This window comes from Cynocephalus volans, chromosome 12 (genome assembly GCF_027409185.1).
Source record: "Cynocephalus volans isolate mCynVol1 chromosome 12, mCynVol1.pri, whole genome shotgun sequence".
NCBI classification, from domain to species: Eukaryota; Metazoa; Chordata; class Mammalia; order Dermoptera; family Cynocephalidae; genus Cynocephalus; species Cynocephalus volans.
The window spans coordinates 21713887-21739073 of record NC_084471.1 but is presented as its reverse complement, the minus strand read 5'-3'; the positions used below and the strand labels follow the sequence as shown (position 1 = coordinate 21739073).

At 37.4% G+C, this 25187-nt stretch overlaps 1 protein-coding gene across 3 annotated transcripts in view; it reads right to left on the bottom strand.

Moving 5' to 3' along the window:
* Positions 1–8996: 8996 nt before the first annotated feature.
* The window catches only part of IGF1 (insulin like growth factor 1), a 66888-nt gene continuing 50697 nt past the window's right edge, over positions 8997–25187 (bottom strand). For 2 of the 3 annotated variants that reach the window (XM_063075915.1, XM_063075917.1), the window contains exons 3-4: positions 24814–24995; positions 8997–9192 (exon numbers count right to left, since the gene is read on the bottom strand). In XM_063075915.1, coding sequence (XP_062931985.1) covers positions 9133–9192; positions 24814–24995 — 242 coding nt within the window. In that variant the 3' untranslated portion in view covers positions 8997–9132. Of the gene's footprint in view, positions 9193–23223; positions 23299–24813; positions 24996–25187 lie in introns of those variants that run through there. The other variant, XM_063075916.1, reaches the window with a different exon arrangement.

The window sequence follows — 25187 nt, the reverse complement described above, 5'->3', positions numbered from 1 at the left end:
CAGGCACAACTCTACTAGACAATGTATCAAAGTGGTTTGATTTGTACACATTTGTACACCTATGTGGAGAATCATGCATGTGACATCTGCATGTACAGACTGATACAGGTGTGCAGTGAAGAGATTCTAATAGTACAATTAACACTGCCATCCATGATGTGATTTTCTAAAACAGTGCACACTACTTGGTAAAGTTCTAAACAAAAGAAAGTACATGTCAACTGCATTCCTGGAAAATTCAGCTTATGTTAAAATTATGCAAAATACTTTGAGTTTATAAATCAATTAGAATTATATTTTAGGCTTAGGTGATTATAAACAGGGTTATCACCTACTTGAAATGTTTGGAGCCCTGGCCCCTGCCCAACAAACGCCAGAAATGCTTTCCTTAATCATTGCTATAACCCCAAACATCCCCACATTTCCCAAATGCCATCTAGTGCCAGCACTGTACCCACTGGGAACTCCTAGTGTGGCTAAGGCTGTTTTGAAGGACAGGGATATAGGAATGTAGATCTCATGAAACTCCAGGCTATCAGATCACATTTTTTCTCTGGAAGCTTGATTCAACCATGCCTCTTGAGACCACACTGACTTCGATAAGCTGTCAAGAGAAAAATAGGTGGATTGTTGCCTGAGTTCTTGGTAAGATTCTTTATGAACAACTTCCAATTTCACTCATGTGGATATGGTTTATTCCTGGATTGTATAAGGGCCCAAGACTTAACCTTCCTCACTGAGGTATCCTGAGATTAGTATATCCTTGGATGTAATATACATGTTATGAAGCACTATCCAAAACTGACATTGAAAAGGGAATGAGTAAAAGAATGGCAGTGTGTAATTGTTAGATACATTGGTTACTGTGCAGAAATGCTTATTTATCTTGAAAATATCATACTCAGAAATAGTTTATCACTCAAAGGTGCAATTAGCTATATTTCTGCCTGTAGCAAGTAAAACCGAATTTGAATGAGAATGTATCAGTCAGTATACCCAGCTGTCCTTATGTCTGGATCAGGGCATGAATGGTGAAGTAGTGAACACACAGATTTTGGTGTCCTCCAACCCAGATTCAAGCCTGCTCTGTCTGTCTGTGAACTTCAGTAAGTTAAATAATGTCTTTGAGCCTCCATTTCCTCATCTGTAAAATACGGTTCATAATAGTGCATAGGTTTTTTAATAAGGATGAATGAGATAATGCAGGTAAGCCACTGGGTGTAGTGACTGACCTACAGTAAGTGCTCGGCAAACATTACCCCTCGTTACTGTTGGAATGGTGCTAATTATCACTGATAAAGATCTTACAGAAAGAAAAAATGTTATTTTTAAAAGAAGCTGTAATTTGACCCAGATGACCTGGAAGAAAGACAGAATTCCTCTTAGGGATAGAATTGCTTATTTATTTAGGAAAGAACCCTTTGGACATACTCAGTAATAAAAGGTGAGCCAGCCCTGCCCCCACCCCCACTATGGGTAAAGCTGTGACAGAGGAAGATTGCTCTGCATGAGAACGCAGTGGAATTTTTTGCAAGTTCTTTCTAAGAGAGGGGATGAAGAGTTGGATAGCAAGCAGTTCCTAAGAGAGTTTGCAGAAGAGACGAAGGGGTTTTACTATAATGGGAGGCACATGAACAGCCAGAGATTCCTTGATGGAGGAATATTATTAATTGTGTTAATAGTGACAGTGATGTTTGACATTAATTGGAAGACTTGTTCTACCCTGTGCTTAACTGCCTCCCACTTCATGGTCTGCAAAACCGTTAGTGAAAATGCGTAAATCGATTAGCCTCGTGTGAATGAAGGGAGAATGGTATTGTCTTGGTGGAGGGTGGGAAGAAGTAATATGGAAGACCATGGCTATGCAAGGCAAAATGCTGAGAGCATGAACTGGACATTTGGAGAAAGAGGGGCCTGAAGAATGTCGCTCCCAGAGACATCTGTGGAAATTTTGAGGGAGTGAGGTTGGGAGGGATAGTGAGCTGGACACGTGGGAAAATATTAAAGGAAACTTCAGTCTTATTTCCTTAAAACCAAGCACAAAACTCGTGAGACTTTTTTATATTTGGATAACTTCCAAATAGTTAATGAAGGGTTTTAAAAAGGAAAATGGAATGAAATGCTTTTAAACAAGAGAGAAACTATTAGTCTTTATGCCTTGTACTTCTATAAATGCTGTTGTGAGTTTGATACACCATCTATTCAGTCAAGAATTAGAAAGTTTTATTTATTTATTTATTTATCTATCTATCTATTTATCTATCTATCTATTTATTTATTTACTGGTGGCTGGCCAGTATGGGAATTGAACCTTGGACTTTGGTGTAATCAGCACCATGTTCTAATCAACTGAGCTAACCCAGCCCCAGAAAGATTTATTGAAACAAAAACTCAATGCTGAGAGATCACATTCTCATAAAATCTTTTGGTATGTGAGTGTATTAAATGCCATTGGCATATTATGTACCCTATATGATATGTCGGGACCTTTTGGCAAGAAAATCTTTTCCCAAACGCCATGGATTATAACTCACTGTTGAGTTACAGTTAGTGGGGTCAGTTACTTAAATATGTTTTATTGTTAATGCACATATTGTACAATTCATACATCTCTTACATAGTTTGTATAAGTCCTTTGAAACATATTTATTTTTAAATGTAATCTGTAAATTCTATAAGATATCTCCATTTTGGTGTATAATTAGTTTTATTTTTCTGGGTAAGTTTTCATGTTTATTTGTTGCAGTGACCTTAATAAAAATGCTGTATAACAGTAGAATTCTTAAGGAATGACACATTACACCATTATTTAAAAGAACTAATTAATCAAACATGATTAATTTTAATGTAATTACTAAAGAAAGATATACCATTTTATTGTGACACTCTAGCCATACATTTTCAAAATATGCTTATTAAACAGTAAATGTAAGATAATGATTCAGTTAGTTACATTTTTAGAAGTCATTAGGGTTGATATTCCTCTGCCATAAGTGAATTTAACAATGATTTCAAATACAATCAGAATTAATGAAAAAATATGCTTTTGAACTAAGACAGATATGATAAATGACTAATCATTACTTTTTGGTTTAAAAATAGCAGGGAAAATTAATTCAGTGTCTGTAAGTTTATTTATCACACAAAGCCTATAAGTGTGATAAAAATACATGAAGCAAAATTCATGATATAATCCGAATTCTCATGTTCATTAACTCTTTCAGCAAAAAGAGATCTGACATGGTATTTGGGTCCTTTATGTTAACTGAATATAAGCTGCATAATGTTTGAAAGTTTTTGATATTTTGAACAGACATTTTAATGATGCACAGACACAGATGAGATATGTGACTAGACAGCTTAAGGTTTGAGAGTCCCTCCTGCAGTGTGTTTAGCAGCAGGTACAAGATAAATATCCAAACAAAATCATATTAAGCGATTAACACAAGTGACTCTGCTATGAGTCCGTGAGTGGGGTCAGTGGGTGGTTTGAAAGGGATTTTTAGAGTTCTGTTTTCATTTTTTCTATTTTCCATTAGTGGATTTTAGGCAAAAGAAAATGAGTAATGTTTACTTTTAGAACTGGGCAATTTAAAAAAAAAAAAGGCAAATTCTAAAGATTGTGAAAGGTCATTTTTGAAGGTGACAGGTGAATCAACCTGCATTATTAATTAGGAGAAACTCTGTCTCCATCTAAGCTGTATTTCAGTTGGGCAGTAACATTAGGACTTTTGTGTTCTCTCTCTCTTTTTTAATTAAAAAAAAGTTTTTTCTTTCCTTTGAGAGACCATATCACTGACAGTTGAATAATGGGGAGAGAGAAAAACCGTGTTTAAGATCAATGTAATCCGATGTAATCATACATTAAAAGGGAATATGTGACATATGTGTTTTAAAAGAGGTTCCTTTAATTCTAGGGTTTCAGCTTGGTCCACCTTTCATAAAATTCTGGGGCACATACTAAAAAAAAAATAAGGACTAGGAGAAATAAGGACAGTTTCAAAAATCCCCTGGGCCTCTGTCTTATCTATGAGAGGTTTCCATTACAAAAAAAAAAAAAAAAAAAAAGCATTGTCTCAGATAGGACTTGGTTATTTAAATTGATATCTTTGTCCTGTACCATATGCACTTAAAGCTTTAGACCATCTTCCTGTCTCTTTTATTTTTATTTTTTTTAAATAGAAATCACACAAAAAAGATATCTATGAATCATTTTCTAATACCTAACAGGAAATTCTTATAGAGTATTAAAATAGCAATAAGCGAATATATATACTACAGGATTAAACACTAGCATTAAAAACGAAACAAGAAACAAGGAATCAACAACAAATTTTTCCTTTTGTTTTTGCCCTCTCAGATTCTGGACTTTATGATTTTTGCAGGGGAGGGGCATAAAGACTCACAATTCTTCTATTTTAAAATAAATGATGCCATAGGATAAATCATATTTATCTTTTGAAAATGATGATGGAAAAGCCCATGTAATTTGAATAGGAATGCTCTTATGAGGAGAGTCAAACAGGTTCTGCTCTAATAAATTAGTACAATCTTTTAAGATTAAAAATAGCAAAACATTTTCGATAGTCTGATTATAGCTTCAACAAGTCAAACATACGTTTCTATCTAGCCTACAGTTTTAAAGAATCTATGTAGGTTTAACTTATCATTCCTCATTCCAATATAAAAAAAGAATAAAAGACCAGGTCATTTTTTGAACATTAAGATATTCATAGACTGTATAAAGTGAAAAAAAAAAAAGTGAATAAAAACAAAAAATAAAAAAAATTTCACAGATTGTTAGCCATCTCTTTCAACGATTTTTCATAAATTCTTCTCTTTCTTTATCAGTAGATAACCCCCATCTCATAAGGAAATACTTTCCAACATTTCCAATGAGATCAGTGATTGCTTTTTATGAGAGCTACTGCTCTTTGAGACGTTTGGGTGAAGGGAGAATGTTTTCTACAAGCCAGGAAATGCCAAAGAATACCCAAGGAGGATGTGGCAGAAGCTATTTTTAACAGGTGAATTTAAGTATATTTTCTCTTTGTTGTTATTTTCCCCCTTGCTTAATATCTGTTTTAGAGCAGAGAGACCCTAAAAATCAATAAGTAACTTAATCATTTTCTAGTTCTGCCACTTGCCTGTAAGGTCTTCCCCTCCCCATTTATACTCCATGCTCTTGATCGAGGTGTTCATATTGGATAATATATTGCTAATTTAGCTAAGTTGAGAGCTAACGAAATAATGGAACCTTCTAACTAAAAAAAAAAAAATTCCGTCTCCTGCACCTGCACCAAATTCACAATTTGGTGAACAGTATGCTACTTGTGAGTGACAAAAAGTTGAAAGGTGGTGGTGGCTAGACCTAATGCTATTTTATTAAGCCATCTATCTATAGAATTGTTGTTTTCATACTTTAAAAAAATATGTCTATGCTTTCTTTTTTTTTCTTTTTTTCTTTTTTTTTAGTCAAGTACTTTCTTAAAGAAACAATAGCACCACATTGGCATAGCTGGCCAAACAATAAATGGAAAAGCAAAATGTGCTACATCTTCCATTCTAAGCATTCTCTCTAGTATGTAAACTAGTAACAGAAACCCTGGAGCCATGGTGCATGAGATGGTTTCATCTGCACGAACATTGACATTCCAAGTGGCAGAAGGATTCTCAAAGGAGGGCAGGCTTTTTTTTGTTTTGTTTGTTTGTTTGTTTTTAACAAGATTTTCAATGAAGGATTTTTTCTTAGTATTCCACTGGATTCTTAGGGTTAGTGTGTGTGTGGGGGGGTGAGTGGGTTTGAGAGCTTTTCTTTATTCTAGATGAGTGGATTCTGATGGACATATGTTAACTTTTTCAGTGGAGCCTCCTCATCTTAAAATGTTCAAATAAGACCTTATACTATTTGGGGAGTTGGGAACAGAACTTTGATCTAGATATTGAATATTTTCAGTTAAATTGAAAATGAGCCTGTAAGTTGAAAGCTCATTCTTACCAATATTTAGAGTCCTTTTATAAACATTTTGAAATTTCCCCATTTTAAAAATTTTAAAGCAATATGATTTGAAAGCAAAGCTTATAAAGTTTGGAGTTGTAAAATTTTAGGTGCTCCTTTCTATCAATCCTGGGTCATCCTGTTGTAGCATATAGTGATCAACTGACTTTCAGAGTTTACATCAATTTGTCTTCTAGTTTTAATTCATTTAAAAATAATGTGTTAGTATAATTAGTGGGTTATTATAATTTATAATTAGTTGATTTATAATCTGTTGGAGAAGATTATGTGTTGAAAAAAGCTAAGAAAGATAATATGGCATTGCATATTTAAAGTTTTTTCATTGGGGAATATTTGTGAATAGAATTAATTGAATAAAGTATGTCATAGACACTCTTAGAATTTCCATACCCAACTATTTCAGGAAGCCCATAAATCTGAAGAAGACTGTCTGTAAAATTTTGCTGGGAATAAGTGATTTTAGAAGGTATACACTGGGGACAAGAAATAATAATTAGAACTGCCATCTTGGGAGGAGTGGTCCAGCATCTCATTCCATAGAATCCATATGTCTGGAAAACAGGCAGAGGGCGAAAATTATGTATAATTTCGTTTATATCTGTCCATAATGATCAGAACATTGCTCAGCATGCCTGAGGTGCTCAATTCAAATACCTGGACTGAGAGTTAAAATGTTTGTTGACTGAACAGGAGTGCTCCACTAAATAGGGACTTCTTTTTGCATATATTCAGAGATCCAGGAAGTCTTTTTTGTTGTGTAGTTTTTTTCTGGTCTCTGAACCTTGAGGTAACCCAGTGGGAGAAAACTGAAGCTGTTATTTTTGTTTTTCAAATACACTTTCCAAGAATAAAAAGGATAAAATTTGCATGAAACAATCAAGCCTGGGTGCTTTTTACCAAAAAATTCTAAGGCAGATAAAAAATATGAATGCTAGATGATTCATTGTTCTAGTAAAAAATCTTGATCCACAGGTGGGGAACATTTTCTAGGCTACCATGGGCCTTTCCTCACCATTGGATTTTCTTGATATGAATTTTCAGTTGAATGAATAAGATACATCCACAGAAAGCAGATGTGAGAGAATATTTCTAGTTGTGAAGGAAGTTTTTGCCTCTCAACTACAGCTTTAGTGAAGCATATTTTAACAAAACTTAAAAAAATTATATGTATACATAACCAAGCATAAGAGTAAAGTTCATTAAAAGAGATAACTTTGTGACTTTTTATTAGATGTTATTTCAATATTTAAAATCTTGAGCTATTTTTCTTATATTGCCTTATTTTTCTTATATTTTGAAAAGGAAAAATACTTTTCAAAATGAAGAGAGTATCATTTACAACATTAAAAGAGATATTACTAGAGAGATAGTAACTGCCTGGAAGAGTTAGTGAGTGCTAAGTAATAGAATAATTAATTACCTTTTCACCGGTAGAAATCTTTTTGTTTTTCTCCTTTTTTCTTTTCCTTCATCTCTTTTCACTTATCTTTATATTCATAAATCCAAATGCAAAATTCAATATCATATTGTAATTCAAATGTTTCTAACTTACTTTGAAAAGTGTTTTAAAAGGGATTGAGCTGTTAGATTTTAACAAGTTAGTTGGACAGTTAGTTGGACAGCTTCACTGACAACAATTGGGATGTCAGGAGCATTTGGTTAATCAGTCTCTAGCTTTGCTGTGAATTGGTTATTTATAGAATTCCTTTTATCACAGCAACTTAAGGGCTCTGATCTTGCACCTACATAGCAACCCAGTGTAAAAATCTGAAGCTTTATCTTTTTAATCCTCATACCACCCCTTTGAGGTAGGTAGATGACGTATTGCCCCCATTTTGCAGATGAGGAAACTGAGGCACAGAGAGGTGAAGTGACTTTCTCATGGTCACACAGTGGCAGAGCTGGCAGATGTTTGTTTTTTCAGTTAGAAAAAGAAACCAGGACTGTTAAAATTCCTAGCCGCCTGCTTTTTCCATTCCACGGCTTCCTCTCTGGACTCTCCGATCAAATTTGCATCAGTGGACTTTTGTGTCTGAAGTTCCTTTTGGAAGGGGGGACTTTACCTTCTTTCCCAAATAGTTGGGTTTTTCAGTACTCTTCCCCTTTGTGTCATCTTTGGCTCCAGGTTTTGCCTTTTGTTTTGCTTTCACCTTTTACCGTTTTGGCCAGACTCTTTCATATAACAAACTACAAAATAGCACCAATGTACTAAAAAACAGAGTTTTACATACTGTTTGATATATCCTGTATTATTGATATGCTAAATTTACATAGTGCTCTATATGGAAAAAAATAGGAGAAAAGGTATTAATCAGGTTGCACACTAACTCATCATTCGAAGGAACCATTTAGCGTTTAAGAGACTTTCTATGTTTAAAACATATGCCTAAAAATGATTGGCCTCAAAGTTTGCAACTATTTGAATTATTTTTTTAGCATGATGTGGAAAAATAAAGCTTTCTGTCTAAAACAAATGCATCCAACTTATATTTGGTACAAATGCCACAGATGGAATCTTATGGGTTAAAAATTGGTGTGCTACTTGACTACTTGCTGCTGCTTTTGAGGGGACCAAATTTGGCAAATAGAAAGGTAATGAAGGGGCATGGTAGGGACAGACAAACAAGATTATCAGACACTGTAAAACAAACAGCCTGTGTTGTGTAGAAAGAAGTGCAAATAAGAAAACAGTTCATAAACCACTTAGACAAGGTTGCTGAACGAATGGCTCCAGCAGCCAAGATTCAGAGAGGAATTTAGTGCAACTGGATCTAGACAATACCCATGCATTTGTGGCTCTTGAGAGGCAGGGACTAAGATATATATATATATATATATATTTTTTTTTTTCTCTATAGAACATTATTGATAAAGGATCAACAGCAAACTACTAACTCCAGGACCATTTTTGCAAGGTGCAAAGCTTTTAACAATCACTCCTAAAGACAATGTTGGAATGTTTACTTGTGTATTTCATTGGGGAGGAATGCCCATCCTTGAAATGCTGTCAAACTTATTTTTTTTGGTAGGTATTCCAATGTTTAACAGGTAACTGGTGCAGAGTAAAGGATTCTGCGATGCCATGTCATTCTTCACTCCTCAGGAGGGTCTTCCTACATTCTGTAGTTCTTGCCTCCTGCACTCCCTCTACTTGCGTTCTTCAAATGTACTTCCTATAAAAAAATGAAGGAAAAGCAGCATTAACTTTATGAGGTTTTATGTACCCATCTCTTTCTAAATTGGGTTTCAACTTATATCTTACGAGTCAAGCTAATAGAGAGCTTGGGTCTTGATTTTTTTGAGAAGGACATATGTAGATGGACAGGCCTTTAGTTAATACTTTGGCCAAACCTTACTCAGGCTGTTTCTATGTATCCCTGGTGGTGTGGATACCATAGACTGCTTCATAATCACACAAAGATACATTTCTATTCATTTGCCTCTATCACAGGTTCACTGAGAGAAAGGGGATGCCAAAAAATCAAGCCTTCTGGCCTATAGATCTTCTCCTAGTAAGAAAAAAATCAATCAAATTCTGGGATCATCTTCTGTTGTTTTATTGCATTTTGTTCTGCTTTAATTTTTGTAAAAAGGAGATATTTCCTTTTCATTTTTTTTCTCTGGAAAAAGGCAGAAATTTAGGAGTAGGACATTGGGAAATTTTGTAATCGATTTAGAGTCTGCAAAATCACAGACATATTGAGTTGAGCTCATACCCCAATTCTTGCATTTTCTATCTATGTGAACTTGTGCAAATGACAGTCTGTTGTGTTTCAGTTTCTTCATTCATAAAATAGAATAATAATAGTACTTACCTTATAGGAATAAAGATTAAAGAATTAATGTATATGAAACCACTTATAATAGGCCTCACACATGATAAGCACTACATAAGTATTAGCTGCTATTATTATTATTGTTATTATTATTATTTACTCATTTTTCTTATTATTATGCCATTTTATCAGAAACAACCATTCCAAGACTAAAAATTCTGGGTTCCTTGCTTTGGTGCTACCATTCACTTATCAACAAGATATGCTATTATTTAAGGAATGTTGAGTTTAATTTAGAATAGACACCCTGTGAGAGCAGAGACTTGCCTGTTCACTGTTACAGCCCCAGTGTCTAGAACAGTGCCCAGGATATTGCAGGGACCTCTCATGATGTGCAGAATCAAGTCATTATACTTTTCCTATAGTTATCATTTTATCTTTAACTATATCTAAATAGCAAAGTATTTAGACAAATAAAGAGATTTGAAATAAAATTGAGGAAATGGCATTCACATACACAAACTTAAGGTATTTCTTTTCTTTATTTTACCTTTAGCTGGAGGACCCTCTATTGGAGGATTAAATAGACAGTTGTTATAGTGTGAGGTTCAAGGAGCCACAGTATCCCTTATCCCTAGACCATGTTTCCATCAGGACCCAAACCAAGTGTTTTCACCATGGTGGCTAGAATTTCCAAACTGTTCCTTCTGGCTAAGGTAATGACCACCAACCCAATCACAACATTGCTAGGAGCTGTGGAAACTTACAGATCACTTAGATGTGAGACTTGGAGAGGGTGAGAGATTTTAATACTGAGATTGGGTAAAATCTATCACCATTCCTTTGAAATAATACCTATTGGCCAAGGGCCATAGGAATTTGGCATTTTTCTTACACATATTTTTCAGCTGTACCTGGAACATTAGAGTTATCACCAAGTTCTTCATGAAAGGTAGCTAGCACTTTATGACTTCATGGTCAATATCCTGTACTCGCTGAGTACAAGGAAGATGGCATCATTGTTTAAAAACACTTATTAAAATATCTAGCTCTGTGGCCACTGCAAAAAAAGGTGATGGGAAGAAACTGGGCATTTGTATAGAAGACCTTGAAATGCCATCTGTTTAAAATCCTAGTGCTTTTTCCTCAAATATCATATGACTTTTACCAAGTCCAGTTGACATGAATTTGTTACTGTACAAAAGACATACTAAGGCCACTTAACATGTATTTGTTAGTGTTAAACTATTGCTAAACTTCTATTCCTAATCTTACATCTTATTATTTTCCTGTAGAAGTTCTTTCTTATAAAAGTTCCCTAGGAAAATGAGAGAAAGACATATAGGGCCTCAGAGTAGCATCACTAATGTTCCCAAACTCCTTGAAACATTTCTGTTTAATTCTCAATTGACCCTGCTGATGGTACGTGGCTCATCAAAGCCCCGAAGTAGCTATTATTAAGGATACCACCTCTCTACCAAACTACTCAAGTTAACTAATAAGTAGAGATATGCACTAATTTGAGTTTAAAATTTTTCTTCTGTTTAAGAGGTATACTAGCTTAAAAAAAAGAATTTTAAAGACTCTGGAATGCCCAAACTAAGAAAATGCTCAAGAATGAAACAGGAACAAATTAAAAGAAAGTCTCATGAGGTATTTAATCTCCAGTCTTCCTCTCAAGACAAATTAATTCCAAATTTGTAGAAGAAAACATTCAGGTATCTTCTATGCTTCACTCTTCAAATTAATGAGGGCTGTAGCAAAAAGAACTGGTGTTAGGATGGCCAACCATATGTGAGATCTTATCTTTTGTCCCTAATGGAAAGATTCTTTTTCTTTTTTCTAAAAGCAGTAAGTATAAAGTGTAAAGTCTGAGCAGAGAGATCCTCTGTTCTGTTTTTTCTGGGACCGTCTCAGCATCACAGCAAAGCCATAGGCTGAAATTCACTTAAGTCAGGCCGACAGTGTTGCAAGTAGTATGGTTCCCATGCACATACGCCTGCAGTGGAGGCCATTCAAAACCAGCTGGGATGTTGTCTGGTTTGCATTTGGCTCTCTTCCCAGTCTCTCACATATGACTTCTTTGTTGCAGACAATGACAGTGACAAAACAAAAGCACTCAGGGACTTGGTTTCGGTTGCATCTGTTGCTTTGCTCATTGTCTTAATTTAATTACACTGGCCACCCTTGACAATGGGCGGCAAGTGGAGGCACGTTAGAAGCAGCCATCACTGGAGCTGGCATACACGTTCAAGGCGCTTCTTGGAGGGTCATGAAACTGTCCCACATTCAGCCAAGCAAAAACTTTTCACTTCTTGTTTGTCCAAGACAAACAAAGCAGCTGAAACTGTTTCTAGTGTGCAACTGGACAGATTTTTGAAAGGAAAACAGTTGTGAGTAAATATTGTTTCCTATTGACACCAGAAAAGGTATCATTACTTAAAAAAATGTTGGTCCTCCAGCTCACTGGTGTTCATTAAAGAAATTTATCCTTCTGAAGAAAGGGTTAACCAACTCATTAGGGAATAAGTTTGAGAAGGGCCTATTTGTGATATATGAGTAGTCTTCAAAAAGTTCATGGAAAGATATGTACTATCTTTTAATTCCACTTTCCATGAGCTTTTTGAAGTGTCCTCATACATTATTAGACATTGTGGACATACACACATATTTAGGAAGCTAGAAAAGGCCATTCTGAGAGGCCATTCACATTCTCCTATTATCTCTTGGCTCTTATCCTAGCTCCAAGCTTTTTTCTGGAAAGCTATCCACAAACATTTTGATTAAGATCACAGAGGGATAATAACAATGGCATTAATAATAAAATAATAATCTTAACATTTGCAGAGGCTTTATAGTTTAGAGAATAATCTCACCAAATCCTCACATCCACCTTATGAGGTGACATTATTTGCATCAGTCCCATTTATAAGCTAAGGCTCACTAGAATTTAGTAATGTGCTTGAAGTCACATAGGAACAAACTGATAGACCTAGGACTGAAATAACTGTTCCCATCCCTTGACCATTATTATGTAATAGGGACTAGATTATACATAACAACTGCATATATTTTCTTATTTAATCCTCATGTTTCTCTTAGGGATGGGTATTAGTGTCTTGACCATTTTACCTTTAAGGAAAAATGATCTGAAGCTTAGAAAGGGTAAACGACTTTCCTAATTTCTTACAGTGAAGATGTGACAGTGGAGTTCCTTCTGATTCTGGAGCTCACCAGTTAGCTACTCTGCTATACTGCCTCCCCAAGAGGTAAAACAGTAACTGGTGCCTCAAAGTCCAAATCTCTTTCCAGTAGCAATAGTTGATAATGTCATGAGCTGCCCACAATCCCAGATGGTGGTAGATGCTGGTTTAGATGATAAGGCAGTGCCCTGGGAGCAGAATACTATAAACTAGGAGGGTGGGTGCCCTCCTTTACCACAAGTGAGAGCTGGACCCCATTCATATAATTATTTATAGAGGTCTAGTAGCATGGTATTCAGTTAGCAAAAGCAAAAAGGATGATAATAGGCTCTTTAAATTTCCAAGAGGAAGCAGTGATGTTTTCAATAGACTATGTTTCCATCTCCACCCATTCCAAACAAGTTAAGTATTGTATGACATGAAGTCTAGGAAAAGCCTGGCACCCTGTAAAAAATACTGGGAAAATACTGTCCAGCATGGAATATTAGCAGCCTGTTATAGAACATAAAGTACTAACTGAGCATTGACCTCCCCAAAAGAGAAAAATGGGAAAAAAAGAGCAGTGGCTGACTGCAGAGATGGCTCAGATAACAGCTCTTTACCTGTTGAAAAGGAAGTGTTGTAGCTATTTTGCTGCCTTGACCTGGGGATGTGAAATTGTGGAGAATGATTTAGATGTCTCAGTATCAATGTTAATGTCTCTTTACTTCAGGAAATCACAAGTTTGAATTCCAGGAAAGTTAGGTCAGCCTTTCAACTCTGGGAGCCAGGCAGATTGAATGTCATGCAATCTACTCAGCAATTTGGGATGTGACCTTAAAACCAAAGGACAAAGTGCACATTTCGAGAGACCTGGCTGCCTCTTTAACAAAGAGTGAGAGGTATGTACTTACTGGACACGATGTCAGTCTGACCAACTTTGTGTTTTTTTCTGGAAACTACCTGATCCTGCCTGTTAAGTGGTTATGATGGGAATGGCCATTTTTTCCCCCAATATGACCCTCTCATTTGGCCATAGTGGATTGGCTCAAGGCAGGTCCCTCCCATTTGCCCATAGCTAAGTGTGGTGGTTATACCAAGGCAAAACCATTCCTGAGAAACAGAACTCCTTTATTGGCCAGCGTTGGCTCACATATTCCCTGATGGCCAAACTTTCCTTACACCATGCAGCAGTCTAGGATGTCTCCACCGAACCTTCTTTCCATCTTTCCTTCACATGGGGTAAGACTTGCATTGTGATCTGATGGCTTGCCCAGGCTTCCCCAATCCCTTCCCATTTCCTCGCAAACAGGTATTCTCCCTAATAAAATCCTTGCTCATTTAACCCCATCTCATCTTCTGTTTCTCAAAGGACCTGTACTTACACACCTGGTTTGGATCACAGCTCTCCCATGCAGGAGTTGTGTGACCTTTGACAATAATGTAGCGAACAATGTAGTTGTTCTCTCTTCAGTTTCCTCTTCTGTAAAATGAAAGGGTGGGGTAACAACACCTGCCTCATAGTGTTGTTATAATAAATGTGATAACACTTACACATATACCTGGCATATGATGATCTCTATAGTTGTATGCAAGAGAGCCTACTCTTTCAAGGACACTTGGTTTAGATCCATTTTGTGACCTTGATTGTTAGCAACATCAATCTGTTCTGACTTGTGTGCTGTCAGAGTCCACTCTGGGCGTCTACCTTTGTTGGAACCTTGATGTGCTGTAGAGTAAATTCTGTACGCGTTTGTCTTACCACGAAAAGATAAGCTCCTTGAGGGCAGGTAGCATGTTTTCTTCACTTCTGTATCCTCCCCAGACCCAAGCATGGTGCTTTGAGCAAAACAGAAAACCAGGAAATGCTTGTTAAACTGATTTGACTTTCCTTCAGGAGTGATAGAATAGAGTTCAGGTCAACCGCAAGTATTGCATAGCTACCTATTTCCTGCTATGTTCCGTACAAGAACAAATAGTCCAGAGCTCCCTCTTGTCTAGGGCTTTGCAAATGTCAGATTGTTGGTATTTTAACTAAGAGATGCAGGAGAGAGTGCATTGATTGCATGGTTAACATGGTGGAGTCACTCTTGGCTTTGGATTCTGATTTGACCACTTGTTAGAGCAAGACCTTGACAAGACATGTAGACTTACTCAGCCTGAATTTTCTTTTCTGAACAATAGGGATAATGATAGTACTTATCTTATAGCCTTATGGGGAAGATAAAATGAGGTGATTTAAGAGAGCCCTTACCATAGGGCATGTGCCTAATAAACTTTTGTATTCGTTCCATCATAATTCCAAGATTATTCTGACTTAGCAACTTTCTTACTCTTCAAAGGACAACACCTAATTCTATTTTAAATATTTCTGCATGTGATGTAAGAAATCACTACCAAAATGGTTTAAAAGACTGGGGGAAAAAGTGCCTATGTGTATTTTCCCTTGCTGGCAAGAGGTATTTATTTTGCCTTTAGTAGTCTTGATGGATGTTGTAAGACACTTCAGGGTTCATGTCTGCTTATACTGTTGATTTTATGGGCAGATTGTTTAGTTAGCTGTTTGTGTTTGTGTTACGTTTTTAAATAAAAGAAAAAGCTTAGCATACTATCTTTCCCAGAGGGAGTTCATTTTGGAAATGCTGAAAGGTTCAAGTGTTGTGGCATTAAAAAAGTGAAACACCAGATTCTACCAATTTTACTGATATATGCTAAAGATTCAGCACGTTCAAAAACTGGATTTGATTATTCTTTTTCTCTTAAGCCTCCAAAATGCCATTGTTTCATCTGATGTACAACTTATGGTAGAGTTATTAAACTAGTGTATGTAGTAATTTATACTATAATGTCCTTGGGAGGTGTGAGATCCAGAGTTTTTACCTTTTGGTGTCATTTCAATGCAATAGTTATGAGTTCATAGGGTTAGTAAGAAAGGGTGTTGCTCTCTTCCACTCATTCTCTCTGTGTGTGACAAATCTGGGCAGAACATACAAATGCTGTGTTCTGAATTTTCCTCTTCACTGAATTGAGAGAAATTTTGGAAGTTTGGAAGACTCTCCTGAACTTTTAGGATGAACAAATAAACACTATGACAAGTTAAAGTGATTTGCATCTGTTTGAGGTAGATGAGTCTTCAGCATCTAAATGTAAACATGCAGGATGCCAGCCAGTGGTTTTCCAAGACAGAAAATGGTACAAGAACAATTCACACATGCATACAGTTTTAAAAAGTCAGAATTGCTGCTTGTGCCAAAAGCACATCCACCTCTATTCTAGAGTTCTTTTGAGGAGGGAAACGAGTATCATTATTTATAGAGAGACAAACCAGAACTTTCAATAGTGACCTAACTCAGTCAATACTGACAAAAGAACAATAATGATGATAAGCATTTGTTGATTCATTTATATTTTTCATTTCTTCTAGTCTTCCAGGGCTTCACAAACTATTCAAGCATGCCACACACTTACTTGCCCCAAGACATAAATATTGCATGTTCCCAAATCTGCAATTGTCCACTGATCAGGAATCTTTACCCAACCCACAACCTGCCATGGTCTTGCTCCTAATCATCTGGAATATTCGTCTTCCCATAATTGTTATCTACAGCTGTGAAAATAGCACATCATATTTTCACAGATGGCAGGGCTGGTTGGTCTTTGATTACTTAACCTCTTGGTGTTGGCTAGACAGAAAGCCCCATGTGAACATTTGTACATTTTACATAGAATTCTGTAAAACCTTTTGTCATGAAATCCAGTTTGGAAGCCTGGGCCATTTGGCCAGTTTGAGTTTGATGTAAAATTTCTTGGTCTCTCACTGGGAACTTTGGAGCTATTTTACCAGACAAGAGTTGCCATCATGCTCAGCTTTTCATAGGTCTTGCTCTGAACATCTCATCTTCTTATGGAAATTTCAACCATGCCAGTCAGAGGATCCAGGGAGGACAGTATAACTCATTGCCACCTTTTTTCCAGAGAGGACAGTAACACACACCTGATCAAATAAGTGTATGTTCCTTTATCTGACCCCATGGGTATGCCAGAGTGAATAGAGGAAGTTAGAGGCTTATGGCTAAGAAGGGGGAAAGTAGTAGAAAAGGCATTTGATAGTTTTTGCAAATAATTTCCATCTCTAATAGAAGTAGGGGCAGAGGATGATGGATGGAAGACCAGCTGGATGCATTGAGCACTTGGTTGTGATGGGTCAAGAATGAGACCTGGAAGTTTCTAAAGCTGCAAATTGGTTTATAGAAAATTACTGGGATCTATGAATGAGAGAGGGATCTACAGAGTTCCTCTCTATAGATCAGATGGGAAGTAGTTGAAGTCCCGGGATCCTTTAGAAGATACAGACAGAAAGAAAACCAACTTCTTTCTGTCCCTCCAATAATATTTTATTTATTTCCTGAATAATATTTAATTTAGGACTAGAACCCAGGGCCTTTGAGTAGACAAAGAGAACCTGCAGTTTTTCCTGAATGATGATTAATTTTTACAGAGGAATTTACCTTCACTGAGAGAAAAGCTAGGAAACTTTATAATTCTGGATAAAAATCATTTACCCCAAATCCCCTACTGGGTGCAACAATACCAGAACACAAAGCCAATCAAACATATGCACACACACACGCGCACACACACACACACAGACACACACACACACGAAAAAATAATCTAATTACAGATTCTAGACTACCACCAAGGACATTTTGAATTGAAATCGGTTGGATGCATCTTTAACATTTTTGTTTCTATCAAACCTATACTCTTTAAAGAGTTAGTTTCCTGACTGAAGGTTGTTGAGACTATAACCATATTAGTTGACAAAATAAAGATGGGAATTTTCCAAAATGTTTTCTAGCTCCTGTTATTCATCTACCAATAGCCTATTGAAGCTGCAATTTAGTTCCTAGTATGGTGAGAACTTTCTTAGGGGCTCTCTACAAGTATCAGAGGTGGACCTCTAGACCTGTTGTCCCATGTCTTTCATCATTTCCCTGCTGTTCTCAACTTCCATTTCTCTCTTCTGGAGTTTAAACATAAGTTTATATTTCTAAATCATCTCTTTTGGTTGCTGGGTAACAATGAAGTAACACTAAAGGCATTAAGAAGTACCATTAAAGAAGCATCCCCCTGTGTGGGCATCAAGGAAAAGTTCTGGTTCCAGTTAGGCTCTTGAGGGTGGAAAAGGTGATTTTGATTTTGCAGGTCAGGAGGTTTAAGTGGCTCCTCAAGAATCTTTGCTAGCCTCAGCTGCTCCTTCTTTAAAAGTAGACTTGACTTGCTTAGATCAAAGGAATCATTAACTGGGCTTTAAGCATTGAGGTGAGCATACGAGGGTACTTCGAGAAGTTCATGGAGAAATAGAATTAAAAGATAATATAAATCTTTCCATGCAGTGTTTGAGGTACCCTGTACAAGCTGAGGAATTCCATAATGGATATTCCAAACCTCATAAAAGGGGATTATGCTTCATTTAAAACTATTAAGCTTTTCATTGTTACCAAAGACTTCTTTAATTTGAGACTACCTACTTTGCCCTCAGATTAAAAGTCAATTCCATGTTATCTAGTAAATATTGCAAAAAGCCCTATTCCTGTCACATGGGCAAGAAAAGAGAATAGACTTCATCTTCCCCCATGGATGCTAATGGACTTGAGAAAATGCAAAATTTATTACCCAAGAAAACATTGTTTCCAGTTAGTGGTTAGTGGGAGGGAGGTGGTGAGGGGATGGGGGGGGTGGGAAAGGGAGTTGTTCTTTGGGAGCTCATTTCTTTGCCTCTTTTTCCACTGTTACATCCTAACAGTACACACATTAGAAGCTGTATGAGGTTTTGTTTGTTTTCAAGAGATGTTTGAAAGAAGATCAAATGCTTGTGAAAGGCACTGGATCGGCAGCCCTAGAAACTGAAGTGACCCGGAAGCTGTGTGAGCCCGGAAATATCCCACATTTCTGTTTATTTTGGCAATTTTACTTAAAACGAGCAAGAACTGGAGTTCATGCTACAATTAAATTTTTCCCAGGCACCGTGAAATGAAAACACATATTACATTTGATTTTAACTGGTTCAGAAAAATGGTGGTTTTCTGAAAGTTCATTGTATGACCCTGAAATAAAAGTTAACGGTTCTTCACGTGAGAGAGCTGAGCTACCATTTAAGTTGGAATTATGCATAGAACCAGGGGTTCTCTGGATCGGAAAGTCTTAGGTCATTGAGTTTTCTTCTTCTATCGCATGTGTGAAACTCTCCTACCACATCACCAAAATGTGTTGGCAAGTTCGGACTTGGAGTTTTTGGTAACATGAGACTTGCTTCCACTTCAGGATACCAACTTCTTTTTCATATGGCTCCAATTTTCAGAAGTAGATAAATTAATATTAACTAAAGCTTTAATAGTGTTTACTATATGCCAGGCATCATTTTAAGCACTGTAATATATACGTATATGTATACATATATGTACACACACAGAGACATACACATTATATATATATATATATATATATATATATATATATATACACTCTCATTAAATCCTTACAACAACCGTTTGAGGTAGATTCAGTTTTACCCTTTTTGACAGATGAGAAAACTGAGGCACAGTTATGTTACATGATTTGCCAAGGTCATACAGCTAGTAAGTGAGAGAACCAGGGTTTAACCCCAGACAGTTTGACTCTACATTATGTACTCTTAATGACCACAATTTGGCCTCTCCAATGCTTCTAACTCTCCTTCAAGTTTGCACATTGTAGATGCTCTATAAAAATATTTTTCAACAATTTTATTTCAGGATCATGATTCTATACATATTCCAATTAGTTTTACACACAATCATCAATTTTCCCTAAGAGAAATAGTTGAAGTGGAAACATTGGAATTTTAAATGATGATTAATACTCTACCTACTTGAAGAAAACATTAAGGGGAGTAATAGGTATACAGATATATTACTATAAAGTACTTAGCCATTTGACACCTGTAGCAGTAGGTTCTTGAACGATTTCAATTTAGGCTAGAGAAGGAAATTCCAAACATGTAAGACTTGTGTAAGTAGAACTCCTTTACTTTTCCTTTGCACTCTGTACTTGCCTCACTATACTACATAGGATGAGAGGAATCATTGCATCTGAGCAGTGCAACTTATTTTTATGGTCTGTCTACCACTGTTCATCTGCCTATATGACTCATTTGTACATCCATCCACCCATCCATCCACCTATCCAGATGTATTACTAGGTGCTTGGGTACTGATACTAGAAAGGAGGAGATGGAAAGACAATAATAGATTCTTTCTGTTTTCTTAGTTCATATTATTCTGGAATCACATATGGGCATTGAAGATGACTGCTTTAGAGTTGATGAAACCCATTCCAAAAAGAAGTGTGTTTTAATGCATAGTTTGGGAGTTAAACATTCTGAATATGGGTGTTTTTATGTTTTGGTGTTTTGGGGTTTTTTTTGTGACTGGCCAGTACAGGTCCCAAACCCTTGACCTTGGTGTTACCAACACCACCCTCTAACCAAGTGAGCTATCCAACCAGCCCAAGTTAAACATTCTTTAACTAAGAGTTCCATTACTCTCTTCTTTCCTTCCTCTTTTTTTCTTTCTATTTTTGCCTTAGTTCTTGTTGAATGAAGTTTATGATTGGGTGTAGTTCCTTCCTTCCTTCCTTCCTTCCTTCCTTCCTTCCTTCCTTCCTTCCTTCCTTCCTTCCTTCCTTCCTTCCTTCCTTCCTTCCTTCCTTCCTTTTTTTGCTTTAGTTCTTCTTGAATGAAGTTTATGATTGGGCATAATTATACTTTACCCAACTCTTTCCATAGGACATGGATTCCTAATTCTTCTGCTGAACTGTGGTCCCTTGAAGAGCCATCTGTGTTCACAGGCTACTCTCAGTTGATGGTTGAAGTAGGTATTGGCCTGTGCCTAAGGCTCGTCCCAAAGCATGGATGTCTTAACAGAAGAGCTCAGTGTCTCCTGAATAAGATAGCTGGCCAGATGGGCTCATGTTAGCCTATCTTTTGTCTTTTCTGGTAAGCCAGGATGCACTTTGCAACAGCAGCATGGCTTGGCTCCCATGTAGGGCTTCGACGTACTTGTAATTGGACTTTTTTTCTCCTTGATTGAGCATGTCCATTATATTCAAAGTATCCTAGGTTTTCAGTGAACCATGGAGGAAGGGTGTTTCTGGAGTTAGAAAGCATACCAGGGGCATGAAGGACCAGGCAAAAAGGAGATTCCTTTATACAATGACATATTCAAAGTAGGTACTTGGGTGAAATGCTTCATTTCTATGTTTGGTCATCTTATTATCCCCAAGTGTCATTATTTGCTTGGCTGAACACTTCTCTCTTCCACACTCTCTCAGCCCTTATAATCTTGAGACTTTTTGCTTTATTAACTATGAAGACCCTAATCCTACTGAGTAAATCAAGGGAACTGAAGGAGAGGGTCTCAAAGACCTAAATTCTGTGATTCTACTAAGCTTTTCTTTACCCTCAGAGAAATCCAGCATTCTTGCTCTCAGTCACTGCCTTCCTTCTGGTGGAGAAACATCAAATTAGTGGGAGACTTCATGTGACCATTTCTGCCCATCCTTTTCCTTTTGGAATTCATTCTTAGTCGACTCACTTTGATTATGTGCTATTATCTGCTGATCAGAAGGAGAACAGCTTAGAACCCAAGCATATCTTTACTCATTTCCAGATCTTACTATATCCTTGTCTTTTAAATAAAGGGGATTGAACCAAATGATTTTTGAGTCCTCTTCCAGCCCTAACATGAAGCAGTCTTAGTGTTTTCATGGAGCAGAAACTCATAGGATTTCAGATCTAAAAATCTAGATCTGTGTGTGTGTGAGATGGGATGGGGGATGAGAAGTGGAGAGGAAGAGGGAGGGGGGAACAGAGAGAGAGAGAGAGAGAGAGAGAGAGAGAGAGAGAGAGAGAGATTGATTCTAGGAGATGTAATCGAAAGGCTGTCAGATGTCAGAAGTCTTCTGTTATGGACTGAATTTTGTTTCCCTTCCCCCAAATTTATATGTTGAAGTCCTAACCCCCAGCACCTCAAAATATAACTGTGTTTGAAGACAGAGTCTTTTCAGAGATAATTAAGTTAAAATAAGTTCATTAGGATGATCCCTTATCCAATATGAATGATGTCCTTATACTAAGGGGGTGTTTGGACAAGAGACATGTGCAGAGGGAAGATGGTGTAGAGGCATAGGGAAAGGAGAAGACCATCTACAAGTTAAGGAGAGAGGCCTGTGACAGATCCTTCCCTATGGCCCTCAGAAGGGCTGATACCTTGATTTTGGATTGCCAGCCTCCAGACCTGTGAGAAAATAAATTTCTGTTTAAACCACCCAGTCTGTGGTACTTTGTTATGGCAGCCCTAGCAAACATATTTTACATAAAAACATATTTTTTATGTAAAAATATGTAAAAAATGTAAAACATAAATATGTAAAAATGTAAAAACATATTTTTACATAAAAACATATTTTACATCTGATTCCAAAGTGCAAAAAAAAGAAAAAAAGTTCAGTGATCACCTCTAAAGGTTACCTCACAGGCCTCACAGGCCCATAGGCAAATACTGGATGCTCTTTGTCCTGAACCCTGGACTTGACTAAGAAATGCAGCCTCCAATGACATTGCTGGAAAGAAAATCTGGGAACTTCTGTGACACAATTCAGTCTTGCTGAGAATTTTGGGCTAATATTTAACTCTGAAAATATATTGACATGGGCAATTCTCTTATAGCAGATTCATACAAATTTTTAAAATGCGTAAAAGCCTTGATTTTTATCTGAAATCTTTTACTCTTATTTAATTGTTTTTTGGGGGAGGAGAATGGTTTGCCTCTTTTATAATTTTTATTCTTTTTTTCATTCTTGCCACGGTCTTTCTTGGGACTTTGTTGGGTATTATGTGTTTCTTTTTCATTTCTCCATGTTTATTGGTCACACTGCAACCAGGTTACTTCCACTTCTGTCACATTCACCATCTAGTGCCATTGGGCCTACTTTTTTTTCTTCATTTCCTCTACAGCATTTCCTGCTTTTCTTTACTGCTCTCTGCTCCTCTCTCATCATCCTTGCCCCTGTCTGCTTAGTCCTTCTCTCCTCCATTTTCCTCTTTTTGCCTCAGTGTTCAGAGTGTCTAGCTTCAGTCTCCCTCCTGTTCTTCCTTCTTTCCTCTGATCTGCCGAGTGGCTTCCGTCCCCTCCTTCTTTTCCCCTCAGGGATGTTTCTTTGGCCCACCTTTCCTTCTCCTCTGAGACTTCGTTTTCTTGTTGGTAGATGGGGGCAGATACTGTAAACGTCATAAAAATAATTGTATTGAGAACAGGTGGCTCCCACAGTGTCCCCAGAAACAGAGCCTTTGAGTCAGGCTAGAATTCTCAGGCTCCATATAATGTAGGAGATGGCACTGGCTCAGGAGAGTGTTCTATACCTGTCACAAGACCCAACATTCCAGAATTTTGTGACTCACCTCTGACACCCACCCCCTCCCCACTAGAATCTGAGAGGCACTGGGTCACCTTGGAAGAGAAAGAATAAATCTGCCTTTGCCCTCTCAAGCACACTTTCTTGCCATGTTCACCTAAAAGTTTCTTCTGTGGTCCTTGCTCTCTGACTGACCACTGGCTACTGTGTTCTGTGTGTTCCAGGTCCTTCCCAGTCCCCTCCATCACTCAGGTGGCTCCCTTGGGTCATATCTTTACTGAGCCACTGTGGTCCTCCTCCAGACTCAGCTGTGGTTTACGACCAGGAAGCAGCAAAGGTGTCATTGTGAACTTCTTGGTCTCTCACCTTGTGCCTTCTGCACAATGTTAGTTTTGACTCCAAAGATTAAAACCACATGTTGGCATTTTTTTTTTCCTAACGGAGTCCCCAAGGAGACCTAAATGAGAGCTTTTTCTTTCTGTACTTACCTTCCTTGCTTTCTCTTTTTTGTCCTTCACCGTCTCTTTAGTTCTCACTCTTTCTACTTAATGACTAAAATTTTAGCTAATCCTTTATATCCACCTGTACATTCATTCATTCACTCATTCAACAAAAAATTATCAAGTGACTAATGCGCATCAGATGTTTTATGTACTTCTAATAGCATAGATGGTATCTCTAAGGTTTGTTTACAGTCTAGCTTTTAGGAAAAGACACCTGCAGATTTTGATCGTTAAAAATTTCTAGGCATTCTCATGGCCAAACAGAAATTTCTATTCTGAATGTTTTTCTTTAATTATCTTTGCCACTGAATGTGAACTTTAAAATAGTTCCCATTAGTCTTTTTTTTTTCTTTGCACAATTGCAGAATCCCAGAACTTGAAAGACTACATAAAGACTACATGCTTTGTTATTAATTACAGTTATGACAGACATTAACACTGGTCCAACAGTTGCTTTGTGAAGGCATGTGAAAAGCATCTTAAAGTGTATGCACCAACTTACTTAATTTTGACAACAAAAACTGATGCGGTGGATAGTATTATCATCCCAGTTTTACTGATGAAACAGGGTTGGATAGGTATGTTATTTGGCCAAGGGCTCTCAGCTGGTGAATGACAAAGCTAGGACTTTAGTTTTGTCTGATACCAAAGCCCCTGTTTAATTACTGTTTTCCACCATCTTCCCACTATCAGACTGTCCAGAGCAGTGGAAGGAGGTTTAGCAATGCGGACATGTAATCCATCCCTTTGGTGGAAATGGAGACTTTTTTGTGTGAGCCCTAAGCCAGGAAACTATGGGACAGAATTTATGCTTGGACCACCCACATGAATAAGGAAGAACCGCTTGCGGATGGCTGATCCCATCCATGTGGGCTTACCTTCTGAGTCTTGGGCATGTCAGTGTGGCGCTGGGCACGGACAGAGCGGGCCGACTTGGTGGGCTTGAGGGGTGCGCAGTACATCTCCAGCCTCCTCAGATCACAGCTCCGGAAGCAGCACTCGTCCACGATGCCTGTCTGAGGCACCCGCCGACTGCTGGAGCCGTACCCTGTGGGCTTGTCTGTACAAATCAAATGCAGAGTGGCCTAGCATTAGGGTGGAATCTGCTATCTTCCCAGTCCACCCAGCTTCTGATGCCTCTTCTCTCCACACATCTCGTCAACCCACACATTCTCCCACATCTCAACTTCTTCTTGAAGCTTCCTCAAGAATTCCTGATCCTATGGATCCTTCTGGATTCCTGTATATCTCC